Consider the following 17,048-nt stretch of genomic DNA (forward strand, 5'->3'; position numbering starts at 1 on the left):
TCTCCAAGGTTTCTTAGTTGACTACAATCTATTACAGACTACTGAGCTGACGTTAGGGGTACTCACTTTGTGTTTGCTCACTCTGTGAGCGCTAGTGTTTGGTACTGAGTTGCGTGGATATCCCCTCATGGCCTCACGTGATCTTGGCCTGTTACATAATCTGCAGAGATGATCATATGCCTCCGAGTCTGAAAACTGTCATCCTGTCGGCATTTTCCTTGCATTTTTTTCTCATTTAATTTTGCAAAATATCGGCGAGTACCTCAATATTTTTTGTATCCCATCCGCTTGGTTGTGTGATGAAGTCATCTTCGTCCTCGAGGAAGAGAAGCCAGATTTGTTATTGAGAGAGTTAGCCACTATTGACTGACTCTATAGTGAGCGATCCGGTGTGTGGTGTCATATTATAATTAACATGACCCAGCATCGACCGGAGTTTCTGGACGCTTATAAGGATTTTTGTTTTAGGGCATATTTTATGTTAACAGTAAATGTACTAATCTGTCAACGATTAGTTTGTTTTAAGCATTTAAATCGATTTTCCGAACTTTTAGTTTTGTGTCACTCAAATTCAACCTTCCGCGCTACTGCAGGTTAGCCCCAATTTTTCGTGGACTTTGTAATAGATTTCGGGTCGATATTGGTGCCTGCTTTCCGGTGTTTGAAAAGCATGTTGTGAAGGGCTGCTTCGAGAAATAAATCTTGTTTCTCTGTGTTTAGCCATTCCCAGCATTCATGGTTTCGTTAACAATATTTGCTGTAAACGGCCTTTGAAATGGGTTTGGTCTGAGGAGAGTATTGGTTTATTTAATTCATGCCACCAACTTTGATTACTTATATGGTAGCTCTCTCAGTTTTTGATTTTCTTTGCCAGATGATGTTTCCTGTATTGCTCAGCTATCTTTTCAGTTTGGTTGATTGTAGTACTAATTCGATGACAGATTGCATCTAGGTTTTATACGATAAAGTGGCATAAAATGGAGACAAGTTAAAAAAAAATGTTTTCCTGTTGTTAAAGCCGCTATCGTGAAACCTTTTAACTGTTTGAGCGATATGGGCAAAGTGTGTTCGAATTAATTAATTAATTAATCAGAGTGTTATCAGTATTTATATTGTAGAAATTTTGTATTCAAATCCGGATTAGAATTCATTTCAAACAGTGGAATTCAGAACAGTTTGTTTGTAAGATCACAGTTACTGTCTCAGTATTTGGTGTACAGGTGCACCTAGGGGTGGAGATGTTAATTTGTTCAAATGAACTTGTCAGTGTCAAAAATATGCAAATGAGGGGGAAAAAAGGAAAAACCCTGCAAATTGCTAAAACTCTGTAACCGTTGGTCAGATAGGGTTGAAACTTGGTGTGCAGGTTCCTTTAGGTATTCTAAAGTAGGTGTTCAAAATTTGGGATGAAATTTGCATGTTTCTATTTTTCAGGTAATTTTTTCAGTTTTTAATCAAAAAATGTTTAACTCTGAAACCACTCATCTGATTGCTTTGAAAGTTGGTATACATGTTCCTCAGGATGACCTCAGTCAAGTGTATACAAATTGAATTGAAATTTTCATATTTGTAATTTTGGGGCAATTTTCCGAATTTTAGGTCAAACATTTTTTTATTCAAAAACTATTAATCTGATAGCTCTGATACTTGGTATACAGGTTACTAAGGTTGATCAAAATCAGTTTGATGAATATCGTGAAGATATCTTGAATTTTATATTTTTGCTGAATTTTTTGGTTATTTTTCTCATTTTAACTTAAGTAAAATTTCTTCTTCTCTGAAACCGCCAGCCCAGTTGCTCTCAAATTTGGAATGGACGTTTGCAAGGGTGTTACCCTTCTAATTGTTGAAATTACGACAAAATTGGAAATATTACTGTTTTGAGGCAATTTTTGTCATTTTTGGTCAAAAAATCGTAAAAAGTATTTTCATTTTAAAGCCCCTGGACAGACAGCTTTTATATTTGGTGTACAGATGTCTAGGGATGACAATAGTCAGATATGTGGAAATTGTCCTGAAATATACAAATTTGTATTTTTAAGACAATTTTGTCATATTTGGTCAAGAAAACTTGTTCTCAAAATTACTTGTCTGATAGCTTTGTAATTTGGTACAAAAGTCCCGAGGGATGTTATTAGATAAATTTTCTGCTCAAAGTGTTGGGAAACCCCCAAAGAGTTATATTTTAGGTAATTAACTTTTGTGACCTTAAATGACCTACACCAACCAAGGATTTGTTGTGAGACAGTTTCGAAGGCTGTGAACATAATTTTATCATGTTTAATATCAATTTGTAGTAAAACTTGATCCAGAAAACAAAGCTGGGGTAAATTTTTTCATTGCGAACCAATTTTTGCAACTTTTACGTGTGAGACACACAAGAACTGATGAGAAATTTGGATCCAGGATAATTCCAGATGTCATAATCCCCCCCCCCCTACAGTGGAAGGAATTTCACTATCTGTAACTGATTTAAGTGCTGTTTACATTTGAATGAAAGCACTCATAGCATTAATTAAAACATCCCCAAAGTTGTAAATATACTGCCAGCTGGTCTTATGTAAACATGGTCAACCAAGGGGTGGAACATTGATATTCAGGAGGGGGTAGGGGATAGAAGATTGATGAGGTAGCATTCCTTTTTAAAAGATCCCTTTTATATTTTTCCCACTCTTTTTTCCCCCTCTCCAACCTTTTCTTTTTGTCAAGCTTCTCTAGCTAATTTTTTGTTGACATTTGCTTGTGTATGTAGGATCTGCTTGTCCCATTGCTATAGAAGTTGGTATGCATGTTTCTAAAGTTTACCTCCAGTACCTAAGTTGCAGACCTTACTTGCTTTTGTCATTCTTATTTTTCTGGTTGATCTTTGGTACCCATACTGGTATGTACCAATTCTGATAAAATGTGAGCGACACCGTATAATTGTGGTATTTTTTCATGTACGGAGCCATAACTCAGGCACATCTCAATCGATTTTATTCAAAGTTGGTACAAGGACATTGACCTTTGTCATGCATATCCACATTGATTTGTTTTGTGATATGATCCAATATGGCCGCCGTGCGGCCATTTTCTTATGATTTTTTCATGTATGGAGCCATAACTCAGGCACATCTCGACCAATTTTATTCAAAGTTGGTACAAGGACATAGACCTATATCATACATATGCACGTCCATCTGTTTCACGGTATGATCCAATATGGCCGCATGGCGGCCATTTTGTTACAATTTTTTCATGTCCTTAGCCATAACTCAGGCATGTATCAACCAATTTTATTCAAAGTTGGTACAAGGACATTGACCTATGTCATAAATATTCATGTGAATTGGTTTCACAATCCGATGCAATATGGCTGCCTTGTGGCCATTTTGTTATGATTTTGTCATGTCCTAAGCCATAATTTCAAGTATCAACTGACTTTTTTCAAAGTTGGTACAAGGACATTGACCTATCATGTCATAAATATGCATGTCTATTGGTTTCACAGTCTAATGCAATATAATGGCTGCCTGGAGGCCATTTTGTTACGATTTTTTTATGTACAGAGCTTGGTATCTCCACCAGTATCATTCAATGTTGGCAAAAGGACATTGACCTATGTCATACATATGCACATCAAGCAGTATCATGTCAATTATTGAATTTTCATAATTAGTCTGATATGTCAAGAAATACTGCATCAAAGTTCATGAAACTTGGTACAGATGTTAAGCTCACATTGCTTTAACAGTGAAAAAGACATTTATCAGTGTCAAGTTAATTAATTTGTAATTGCATATGTAATGAACTTTCTCATTACAGTGATATATCCACAAATACTGAGTTAAATTGATGAAACTTGGTACAGATTTTGATCTCATTGTGTTGTAAATACAAATCAATGACACTTAGTGGTATCATTTACCCGGTATATATATTAATTAATTGATAGTTTGCATTTACATAATGGATTTTTATTTTTAGGGTGAATGTCCAAAGTGTACTACATCAAACTTTATGAAATATGGTACCTGTGATAATCTGTCAGTGTAAGGATAGGATGCAAAAATGTTTGGCAGCATCCTGTCAATTAAGTACTAATTGATTCATTTTAATGACCTTTTGTAATTAGTATGTCGGCTTACATTGGTTTCATGTTTTCACCACCATGGAACTCATTTTTGGCCACTAAGCCCTATCTGTATCGCAGTATTTTTAATCACAGACCTAATTAATGAAGAGGACTCTTTCCTCTCAGAGGACTTGTAATTAAAATACCCATAAACAAGTGGGGACTGTGTCATTGTCAATGACTTGTTACAAAAGCTTTAAAATTTTAAGGACTTACAGTAACATCCAGGTGCATACCAACCTAATCAAATACTTTTGCAAACTTCAATCTAAATTGTTCAGAGAGTAGTTCATTCTGTCAGACAGGAAAGAATATTGATCTCATTTGCTTGAACATCAAATTCACTTGCCATTGGTGTTTTGTGATAGGAGTTTTCAAGCCCTGAATTACACAGTTAAAAAATATGTTAAAAATTGGCCAACTAGCGGGAAATAAAATAATGACTGCAAAGTTAAAACAAATACAGTATTTGTTTTAACTTTGCAGTCTTTATTTTAACGAGTATTGTATTTCCCGCTAGTCAGCCAATTTTTTACTGTATTCATTTACACTTGCTGCAGTTTTATCCCTCTTTTGAGGTAGTTTGTAAAAAATATGTTGTATGTACATTTCATATCCCAATTCATGGTTATGCTTTCTGTAATACGCAATTTAATGTTTTTATCTTTTCTATTTCTTTGTAAATATTTACTAAGAAAATGCCGTAATAATGTAACATGGTAGCTGTGGTGAATGATTTCAAATCATATCAATACCGGTATTTGTGTAATTTGTATGCATTGTGTCTTCTTTTCTTGTAATTTGTATGGACAACTTTGCAAACGTTTTAGCTTTTACACTTTGAAGACAGCGTAGGATTTTTGAAGAGTTTTCAGTTCTTCGTCTGTTGCATGTGTCTCTTACTATAAATTTTGCCACCAGCCAATTTAAAACTTCTATAGATATGTTAAAAGTTTTGTATTCATAGATGGTCATAGATTTTTGTATTTATCAGGATTGAAGATTTTATTTAGTGTAAAATTACATGTGTCAGGTACATGGGTTTGTTTGATATTCATTACTCAATATGCCACATCTTTTCAAAAGTAAACGTTATGTACCAAAGTGCATCTTCTAATTTATCATGTTATTCCAGATGAAGCAGTGTTGAAAGTTGACCAACCAACCCTTAATTGCCTCACGTTGTTCTTGTAATTTCCACAGCCATTGCTAAATGGTCAATTATGATGCAAATTCTTGTAATTAAAGTTTCTAACCTGATTGGTCCCATGAGGAAATGTAATGACTGCAGGATTGCTAAAGTCCTTGCCAAATGGTTGTTTCTTTATATAACTAAATGGAGATGAAGGTTTGTAAGGAAAGTAAAATCCTCAAATTACCACAACACACATTTGTTATCGTGCAAGGATATGCGAAAACAGTTTGTGATTTCTTTTCTTAAACAGATAATTGGCATGCCACCATCCAGTCTCATAGACGATGCCCAGAGAAGGCGGCTTTTCTTTGGTGAGTTAAGTCAAGCATGATTGCACATACTCTTAACAAGCAGAGTGATATCACCTCTAAACACCTGTTGTAGCAATACGTATGAGAATGGCTGTGATTTAAAATCAAACTTAAAATTCAAACTAGATTTTCAACAAAAATGCTTTGACAATGCAGATTATTTTATGACAAAATTTATCTTATGAGACGTAATTTTAATAATTGCCACACTCACTCAGTCAAGTGTGTGCTCTGGCAAACCTTGTTTTGCATGTCAGTTTTTAACTTTCTTCGGATTTCAGTATGTCAGTCCTATTTATATTGATGTAAATCCTATATTTACAACCAAGCAATAAAATATTATTATTATTATTATTATTATTATTTGTCAATATAGTAGTTCAACACAAATGTATGTGTTTAGCAGATTCACAAACAATTTGTGTCAGTTATACAGCCGTCTCAGTCTGCTCATGCAAGAGACCACACCACATAAGAGTATTGCACTTTAATTGAATATAGTGCTTTGGCATATGTGTCACAAACAAGAGGAAGGCATACATCAGAGAACATCAGAGATTAAAATTGAAACAAAACTGGGATCAAGTGTTTTGATGTGAATTAAAGATTGCTGAAATTGACAATGATATGATCTGATTGATGACTAGATTCCAGGGGCAATCCTAGGTGTATTACTAACAGTAAAGGAAAGAAGAGAAGGCCCAATTCAAAGGACCTCAGCCAAGCAATCAGGACAAGTGATCCACATTTTGTAGACTTTGTCAGAAGATGTCTAGAGTAAGTACTTATCAGTTTTGTCTATTGTTTAGCTCAGTGGGAGGTTGACTTGTTTACTGGCTCTGACAGGCACCTAGTGAATATTTGGTGAGTTGTGTAATTTGAGCAATTACGTCTTGGCAAATGTTCAACTTCAACTTGGCCTATCCAAGGATAACCAGAGGTGCCTTAGAGACGCTTCATCAGACCCACAAAGTATCCTGCCAAGTCAAACTTGTCAAGTAATTCACTTCAATGAAGCATCTTTGTGTTTGTAAGAAGTAGTTGTAATTTTTAAAAAAGAGTAGTTCTAAATATTTTCAACCATAATCCCACTTATTTCACCTGGAAATGAAAGTGAATAAAGAAGATTATAACCCATCTTGGGTATTTCTGAATGTTACTAGAACAAGTCAAATTATAGTGTGAAACATGGCTGGTATGCTCATTGAACAAACTTGCATATTACTGCAATAGTTTACACCAGTAAGATGAAAAGTTTTCACAAGCCCTCTCTGATGCAGTCTTATGAGTTTTTCAATGCCCCCAGCTCATACTATCTTAATATAGTATTTGCTTGGGGCATTGAAAAACTCATTCATTTTGGATCTCTATCTCAATGAGGATGACAGCAAGAGATTTTTGCATGATGTTATAAGTTTAAAATCAATCCTATTCACTGTTTGAATAATTCACAGTATACCTCTTGCCATTCATTTGCCAAGTACAATGATCAAACCACCTCATCAAAAGCAATATGGTTTTAGCAAAGATTTCCATTGTAACGTAGTATGTGCCTGGACAGTGAAAGACTTAAAATTTTGTTCAAACTTTCCTAAATGAAACGTCAAAATGTCCCCTTGCTAAATCAGGAACAAAAATCAGGGGTCGTTTTGCAAAGTTGGGTATTAGAGAAACAAATTACCCAATATTTACTGGTATTTGAAATTCAAAATGGCTGCCACCCCGTGGTAACTCTATGAGGGAAAATATAATTTTCGATATTTGAAAAACTAAATGAAAATTTTCCTTACACCAAGAGCTCTAAAACGAGCTCCCAGAATAGTTTTGAAAACAATTGATAGTCCCAAATACCTGTCCCCAAGGTTCATTCTACGTATACCTTAAGGTAGCTCATGCCCCGGTCACCACGCTAATTTGGACACTAGAGAAACAAATCACAAATTCAAAGCTGCTGTCATCCCTGTGGTATCTCTTTGGGGAAAATAAATTCCCAATTTTCACAAAATTAAGCTCATGAAAACAACATAAGCTTGAATATGAGCCCCCACACGTGATAGACCAAAAGAATATCCTCAAGATTTGAGAGTTTGAGTACCTGTTCTTGAGGCGTGTTCTGCCCTAAGCTGTAATTTTATGTTGTCAACATTTCATGTGATGAGTAATCGCTGCTTTGGTAGTAAGACATTTGTTCATAAATGATTACAGATGGGATCCATCAAAACGTATGACACCTGATGAAGCATTACAGCATGATTGGATATTGGAAGGTAAACCACTGAAAAACCGTGAATCTAGGCATTCAACGAGACACAGATCATCCTTTAGGTCTAACATGCCAGCTGTTACTACCTTACCAAAGGAAACAAAACAAGAAGATACAGACAGTACAGGTGAGATAGATTGTCTCTTGTCTGCCTAGTTGACAGTGTAGGTTGATGTGACATGGCAGATTGTCTCTTGTCTGCCTAGTTTGTAGCATAGTTTGTGAGTGAGATTGTCTCCTACCTAGTTTGTAGCATAGTTTGTCTGTCTGCGTAGTGTGCAGCTTAGCTTGTGATATCTTTTGTCTGCCTAGTTTGTTTGATGCTGCTGCTGTCATTTTGCAAATCTGTCATATTAGCAAAGCTAAAAAGTGTTTCCGTTGAATATACAACCATCAACATGTTACCAATATTTACCCTATAGACAATGAAACTCTACAACACTTCCCTTCCAGCATGTATGCCAGGCACTTCTTAACAGACAACCATGCCACCAATATGATGTATACTTTCTAGATATAAGAATGTAATTTTTTGAACTTCGATTTGATTCAATGATTTGATTTGATTTTGCAGACAAATCAAAAGGGGAGGAACATATCAGCAAAGTAAGGGAAAAGAAAAGTGGGAAGACAAGAGAGAGGTTACAACCAATAGGGGCTGCAGATACTAGTGAAATGAAAGACCCTGTAGATAAACCAGTTAATAAAGTCAAACCTATCCTAGTAACAGATGCAGAAGATATGCAAAATGATGGAGAAGAAGAACTGAAAACTGCCAACCAAGCTAATGAAAAAACAACTAGTGAAAAAGTAGAACAAGCCACTGGGGGACAGTTCCTACCTCCAATTATCTAGTCCAAGAAATCTTCTATCCATGGTATCTGCAAAGTATTGAATATACTGCATATCAGTGTTACATGGACTTATGAAATATATTTACATTGAAGACAAGAATGTGATAGGACTCTGAAGGCAATATTGTATATATACAGAAATATTAGAGATAGAGTCTGTGAGAGTACAGGGAAGAAATGGGAAAGCACAATTTACAATTCAATGTATGGACTTTTCTGTCCATTCAAATATATTAAAAACCTTTAGTTATCTTTCAACTTAACGTAAGCACTGTTTCTCACTTTGGCTTGTTACCAGTTTGCCTTTAATTTCCCAAAATTATCTTAGGATTCAAATATATCAATTGAGCACCCTCTGATATTAGCCTAACTTTTTTTTATTTCATTGCTCTTTTATTTACAAGCCCTTTTCCTATTACAGAAATCTTGTGATTTGTGTTGAATTTTAGACCATTTATACACTGTAGATATCAGTATATATTGCACACTATAGGTGTTTTACGATCCTGTATTCAATGTGTATCACTTTTGTACAGATTGCAAATTGAAACCTTTTTTGTGTATAGATATCTGAACTTTTTTGTGTATGATATATGTTTGTAAATTTTTCAAGTGCAATGGGTATATTTTCTGGCAGGCTAAATGGGTTCATACTTGTTTCTTAACTTCAATGAAATTCAGCTGTATGTCACATTAATATTTAAGATAGTGGAGAGATATCCAATGTTTAGTTGAATTGATTCAGCCAAGTGTAGCTGTACATATGCAAACTGATTTGAATTATTAGAAGTAGGAATAATTGATGGATCTCATCGATGTATTTTTATATCTATTTTACAAATGTCAAATATTTCAACATGGAATATGATGTTCATATCATTTGAGAAGCTGGTACTTTCAACCAAGTGGTGCAAACTTTTCAGTGTTTTTTAAAGATGTCATAACTCAGTTTGATCTGAATATCCTGCTATTATCCAATCTGTTTGTAATATCAACAATCCGTCCTAAAATTGCATAAAGTGTACATCTTTCAGTCAGGAACACATAAATGTCAGTATTGAGTTTTGAAATTCAGTATTCTAACTTAACTTACCTACCCAGAGATTTTAAAATGTGAGGCTCATCTCTGACAGTTTTAAAGTATTTCCTACCACCGATACACTCAAAGCACTCACAGTTTTGTTTTCCATAAAACACATAAAACCAGTGGTTTTATTTTCATAATACTTCATAGCAGAGTTTACTGAAAAGGATAGAGTAGCTTTAATAACTTAAATAAGTAATTGTTTAAAGCTCCAAAATGCTTAAAGTGCTTAAACAGCAGGATATCTCAAGATATAATTCTTTTTATTGTGGTAATCTTTGTCCCATATGAGCCTGTACAAATTTAATTGAAGACTTATCTAGTCTGGAGATAAAACTTAATACCTAACAAACAAAGAATTTTTACCACCCTAGGAAATTTAAGTAATTTCTATCTTTTTTTTAGCATAATGGCTATTGTTGAAATAGCTGCACATCATAACAGATGTACATTCTGTTAGTTTTTCTGCAGGTTGATAAAGCCTGATTACCCACCGGATTTTTACAGGAATTCCAAATGACTGAATCAAATCTATCACAGGCTGGCATTCTTTTCCCATCTGAGCAAGTTCAAATGATCATTTTTGTAACTATGTGTACACTTTACTGTCGAGCCTTGTCCACTTACTGGGTATACATAATGATGTTGTTTTTATTTGAAGAATCTAGTCAATATCTCATTAACAATTGAGTGATTTACATGATAAGCCCTGGTATTTATACAGAGGCCTGTGTTAATCCTATGGTTCAAAATGATTTCATACTCACATTATGTAAATTTCAAACATTCCATATCCTACAGCAATAGAATATGTATGTAGAAATGTCCATTGATTTTTAGATATCCATTTGATTATAGGCATTTCACATACTGTATGTGAATGAAAGCTAGAAAAATATCATCTCTAGTATTGGTTCAATTACCTGGAGATAGAACACAGAGTTATCTTAGTAGTTTCTGATTGGTATATTATCATTGAAACTAAGCTTTGTTACAAGCAATAACAGAGATCAAGTTTAGCAAATATCAAAAGATGCAGATAGCATGGGTGTATCATGAGACACACAGCGTTCTTACCTTGCTTGTAACATTAACCAATAGCAGATACTGTCACCAATGGCTTCAAATGCTGTCTGTGTACATTTGTTTCAGCACATAAAGACGATTACAGCATCATACATACAGCACTCCTATACACACTCATTATGTCACATTCATAGAAATGTGTTGATAATAAGTACTAGTTTGTATTTTAAATGGGTATTTATTGGTATGGACTTTCATCCATACCAGCAATATATAGCTTAAGTTTGAGAATATCAGATGATCTAAAGAGGTTCAAAACAAGCACACAATGTGAAAAGGGAGCATATGCCCAGTTTGTTAATCATATAACAATATCTGGAAAACCACTCATAAATACAAAGCCCGTCCATATATTTCAAACAAAATAACATTTTCACTTGCAGACTTTGGTCCAACTGCATTGTTTTTTCAGTAGGGTAGTATCCTAATACAGGGAAAATAGTGTGAAAGAGTTAAAGCAAAGAAGCTGACCTGTATTCTTATTCCATTTATTCCTTCTAGATGAAAAATTTAGATGACAATATTAAAGTTTTCTGGTTTCCTGTTTATAGAGACCCTTATCAGAGATAATCCGTCCAGTCAAGCGTTGTCCACACCAGTTTGTGAACTGCAGCTATCTTTGTCTCTTGACAAGACAAGACATGATTGTTTGAAGTGTGAATGTTTTCTTTAAAAGTTTTCCATAATATACCAAATTTAAGAATTGATAACTTACACCAAATGTATGTAAGGTTGTGCCTTGAAGGTCATAATCATTAAAATTTGGTAATAAAATGTGTATGTATTTATGGTACTGTTGATTGTAAATTTCAAATGATAAAAAAAAATCAAAAATTTCAAAATTTATTGAACCATTTTTATCAGATATTTGGGCCATTTCATAGTAATTTACTGCTGAGTGTATTCAGCCTGTTTGAAATTTTTGATGGAGATACAGGTCAGAAAAAATTTACTTTCATTGAAGAAAAAAGGGGTTAAGTCCATGTACAATGGACAGTGATCATACCGTCCATCTCTCTACAGTACCTCAGTTTTATCAACTTTGCAACATGTCAAGCTAAGTAATAACAATGGTGCCTTACACTGAACTCAACAAACCTCAACTAAATAATGAACAAACTTATGGCTTACTATTGAATACAACTAGATCTCAGCTCAGAGATACACTGGATCAATTCTTTGATTGGAAGATTCCTTCAATCAATTTTGTTTTATATCAGCAAAACTGAGGATATTTGTCACAATTCATTGTTTCCCTACAGCAAACAATTCATTGATGTACCCTCTGTGCATGTAATGCAAATAGTTCTGAAATGATTATTGATTTCAAGTACTTAGTATTTTGCAACATCATTCTTTGTGCAGATGTTTAATTAAATAACATCTGAAACTGAATTCTAAGGCCAGTAGACTCAGAAATTTAAGAAATACCAGTTGTCTTTTGTGTATGATTCTGGTTGGATTCAATTGTAGGTTGTGTTATTTTTAGTCCATTCTCAGTTGTAAGGTATCCACATTTTGCTACATTTTGCCATTGAGATCAAGAAACCTATGAACTCATCTAATAGTGTGTGTAGCAGAACACCACATTCTATACAATGAACCATGTAATTGATGTTACTCTTCTTGATGATCTTTGCAACACTCCCTTAGACCACACACATGACTCAACCTGACAGTTGATAAACCCTGTTATTGATAAACTGTTAATTTGTTGGCTCTTTGCAGAGGTAAGAACTAAAATTATCCATTCATGGTGGCTGCTCGGTTTTATCAGTTTCCATTAAATGATATACAAGTGTGTTTGCAGCAAATTGGTTTATCCCCAAAAAGTATTTAATGTACAGAAAAAGTGTCATAAATTAACATTACCTATATAACAATGAGTTTGTGTAAGATTTCAATGCATTGTCTCAATGCTGGTAATGAATTAAATCTCTATATCATATAAATGTCCTCTAAAGTGATATTGAAGAAGTATACAGGATCTAAAAACCATTGTTTTAGTCATATGTTTATTTTCCACAATGTTTTCATATCCTACCTTCCACCGTGAAAAAAAGTGTAAGTTTTAAAACTAATTTTCTGCAAATTAGCCATAGCCTAAGGAATTTCAAACTTGTAAAGTTATCAATGTTGGGTTTGCTTTCTGGCATTCATAAGTTATTTGCAGACTGATTGCACACTCTGTTCTGATATGCTGTATTTTATTTGTTATAAAGTCCTTATGCATTCCAAGCTTGTTTCTGTTACCGTGTGTATTTATGTCGGAAGAACACAAGATTTGGAAGCATAGTGAGTTGTCCTATGTTGCACTTTCACCCAAAGAAATAAAAAAGATATGACTGTTCTCATATTCAGAACATATACCAGTGTCATTCTTTTTATTATATGTTTTACAGTTATGTATGGTGTATATCGCGTGAGTTGTGCTCAGTCTGATGACTGTGTTAGACACAACAAATGGTGGATGATTTGACTGATACTATAAACCTTTTGTGAGCTCAAAATATAGTGACAATCTTGGTGGACTTACACTTTTACCTAAACTTTCCTCAAGGAATATTTCAACCATTCTCTTTCAAAATCAAGAATAAAAATTGGGGGTCATCATGCAAATTTTGGTATTAGAATAGTAAATTACCCCAGATTTAGCGATATTTAAAATTCAAAATGGCCTTGCATTAATTTGGTACACCAATGTGGTATGTGGTATACCAATGTGAGGTTATTGTATAAGCTGAAGTTGGTGGTGTCTGTATTTATGTGTGTATGTATGTGTGTATGTGTGTACCGGTATGTACGTACGTACAGTATGTCCGTCAACATCAAAAACGTGAACCGCTGCACGTTTTAGCTTGGTATTTGGTGTGTGGATGCATCTTGGGCTATAGATGGGATTTTGTTCAAATGAAGTTTGCATCGCTTAAATTACGCAAATGAATGTGAAAATGGTAAAAAATAAATAACTCAAGAACCGCTGTTTTGATTGCTCTGAAAATTAGTGTGCAGGTACCATAGGTGGACATTATAATTTCATGTATATCATGAAGATATCTTGAATTTTGTATTTTTGCTGAATTTTTTTGTTATTATTTTCCTCATTTTAAGTAAAAATTATTCTTCTCTGAGACCGCCAGTCCAATTGCTCTCAAATTTGGGTTTGATATTTGCAATGGTATTACCCTTCTAATTTGTTGAAATTGTGGCAAAATTGGCAAACTTACCGTTTTGGGGCAAGTTTTAGCTCACATTTGGTTATACCAATGTGAGGTTATTGTATAAGCTGAAGTCGATGTCGTCTTTATGTATGTGTGTATGTATGGATGTATGTATGTATGTACGTACGTACAGTATGTCTGTCAACATCAAAAACATGCAAACCGCTGCACATTTCAGCTTGGTATTTGGTGTGTGCATGCATCCTGGGCTATAGATTAGAGTTTGTTCAAATGAAGTCTGCGTTGCCAAAATTATGCAAATTAACTTACAAAATGTGAAAATGGTCAAGAATCAATAACTCAAGAAACGCTGTTTTGATTGCTTTGAAAATTGTGTGCAAGTACCTTAGGTAAACCTTATACAGTTTTACAAATATTGTGAAGATATCCTTAATTTTGTATTTTTGCTGAATTTTTTGGTGATTTTTTCTCATTTTCAGTAAAAATTCTTCTCTGAAACCGCCAGCCCAATTGCTCTCAAATTTAGGTTGGATTTTTGCAAGGCTAAGGGTGTTACTCTTCTAATTTGTTGAAATTATGACAAAATTGGGAAAAATTACTATTTTGGAGCAATTTTATCATTTTTGGTCAAAACATCTTAAACAGTATTTTCTTTTTAAAGCCCCTGGACAGACAGCTTTTGTATTTGGTACACAGACATACTGAGATGAGAATATTTAGATATGTGGAAATTGTCCTGAAATATACAAATTTGTATTTTCAAGACAATATTGTCATTTTTGCTCAAGAAAACTTGTTCTCAAAATTACTTGTTTGATAGCTTTGTAATTTGGTATAAAGTCCCGAGGGATGTTATTAGATACATTTCCTGCTCAAAGTGTTGGGAAACCCCCGTAATTTGTATATTTAGGTAATTTTCTCAGTTTGTGACCTTAAATGACCTACACCAACCCAGGATATGTAGTGAGAGAGTTTCGAAGACTGTGAACATAATTTTGTCATATTTGGTATCAATTTGTAGGAAAATTTGATCCAGAAAACAAAGCTGAGGTGAATTTTTCCATTGCGGACCAATTTTTGCAACTTTTCTATGTAAGACATACAAGAACTGATGAAAAATTTGGATCCAGGATAATTCCAGATGTTTTAATTGGCGCCCACAGTGGAAGGCATTTCACTATCTGTGACTAACTTAAGTGCTGTTTACATTAGAATGCATTAATTAAAAAATCCCCAAGGTTGTAAATGCATTTCCTGTCATCTTGTACTGCTGGCCTTATGTAATACCAAGTGGTGGAACATTTGATATTCAGGAGGGGGTAGGGTCTAGAAGATTGATGAGGTAGCATTAGTTTTTACCAGATCCCTTGTACATGCTTTTGCCCACTCCCACCTTTTCCTTTTATCAAGCCTTCTCTGTCTATTTTTTAGCTACTATAGACTATAGTCTATAGAAGCTATTGGGATGAGTATCCGTCCGGCGTCCATCGTCAGTCTGTATGTATGTATGTATGTATGTATGTATGTATGTATGTATGTATGTATGTCCGTTTGTGAGGCGTCCGTCCACTCAAATATCCTGAGAACCGCAGTACTTACTGATTTGATATTTGTTGTGTAGATGAAAAATATGATTTTGAGAAACTATTTTTTTTTAATTTTTTGATATTGTTGAAAATAGGCAAATTAATGCCAAAAAAGGTGTTTTTGGTAAAAAATCTTCTTCTTCATAACCGCTGGTCAGACAGCTTTGTTATTTGGTATACAGGTCCCTAGGGATCACCCAACTTAGATTTGTTCAAATTGTGATGAAATATGCAAATGTGTATTTTTAAGGAATTTTTTGGTCATTTTTGGTCAAAGTTTGACTTACATTGTATGTAATTCTTGTACTGTATAAACCCTATCAATTCACCCAGAAAAAAATAATTAATATGATTTTAAATAATTTTATTAATTAGGAAATCATCAAAGCCATAATAATTTTAGTGTGGAATTAACAGAAAGTTCAACTTTTTTTGACAGTTCATAGTGAATTGAGGATTAAAACATGTAAAGGCAACTTTCCTGAATCCAAACTTTGATATATTCTGAACCACCATTTATGTTATCTAAAAGGAATTGCTCATAATAGTTTGTCATGATAGGGTGGTCAAATAAATAGAGATAGAGAAAGTTCTAATTTCCATTTATGGTTGACTTGGTAAGGATAAAATAAGATAACTTTTTGAGGAAAAAAATAGAGTGGTCAATTAAAAGAGTGGTCAGAGTGATAGGGTTTTTATGGTAAAGCTGGGCTGTAAGATTCCTCATGTTCTATTTATAGCAATTATGCAATCTGTGTAAACAATGCAATGAAAGTGTAACATGATTCCTTATAATGCTTTTGATGACCTTGAACTTCTTAAGTTTCAAACATTTGTCTCTTCAGTGTGCTTTCTCTGAGTACGTACAGTCTCAACTTATTCAACAGAACTTACTTACAATGTTAATTTGAAAGTGAAAATGTGCTTGGTTAATAGGATGAAAATACTGATATTAAAAGATAACCAGCTCAAGATTCTTTATAACCTGACAGATATGCTGTTTTTTATGACGTAAATCTTGATTTAAGCAAGTCTTGTTTACTTTAATTAGAATGTAATTAACTCTCGTTTATTTGCTATTATAGACTAATATAGTCTGATGAAATATGCAAATCTGTATTTTTACGGAATTTTTTTCCAGTTTTGGTCAGGCCATCCTGAAATGAGCTATCAAAGATATCCACCTTTTTCATCAATACATGTGTCACAAAAGGTTATTCTCTACATAACACAGCAGAGCTCTGTCAACTGTTGAGTCACTTGTTTTTTCAAAACCGCTGGTCAGACAGCTTTAATATTTGGTTTACATGTCCTTAGGATGACCTTAGTGAGATAATTTCATACAGTCAGGAAATACTTAATTTTGTATCCAT

The 17,048-nt window shown here is 34.0% G+C and overlaps 1 protein-coding gene across 7 annotated transcripts in view; it reads left to right on the plus strand.

Annotated features, from left to right (window-relative positions):
• The window catches only part of LOC139116293 (dual specificity tyrosine-phosphorylation-regulated kinase 4-like), a 110,894-nt gene extending 97,620 nt beyond the window's left edge, over positions 1 to 13,274 (plus strand). For all 7 annotated transcript variants that reach the window (XM_070678911.1, XM_070678910.1, XM_070678916.1 and 4 more), the window contains 4 exons: positions 5,560 to 5,620; positions 6,268 to 6,397; positions 7,826 to 8,010; positions 8,458 to 13,274. In XM_070678911.1, the coding sequence (XP_070535012.1) occupies positions 5,560 to 5,620; positions 6,268 to 6,397; positions 7,826 to 8,010; positions 8,458 to 8,738 (657 nt within the window). In that variant the 3' untranslated portion in view covers positions 8,739 to 13,274. The remainder of the gene's footprint in view (positions 1 to 5,559; positions 5,621 to 6,267; positions 6,398 to 7,825; positions 8,011 to 8,457) is intronic.
• The last annotated feature ends 3,774 nt before the right edge of the window (positions 13,275 to 17,048 follow it).

The sequence above is a fragment of the Ptychodera flava genome, chromosome 17, assembly GCF_041260155.1.
Source record: "Ptychodera flava strain L36383 chromosome 17, AS_Pfla_20210202, whole genome shotgun sequence".
Classification (NCBI taxonomy): domain Eukaryota; kingdom Metazoa; phylum Hemichordata; class Enteropneusta; family Ptychoderidae; genus Ptychodera; species Ptychodera flava.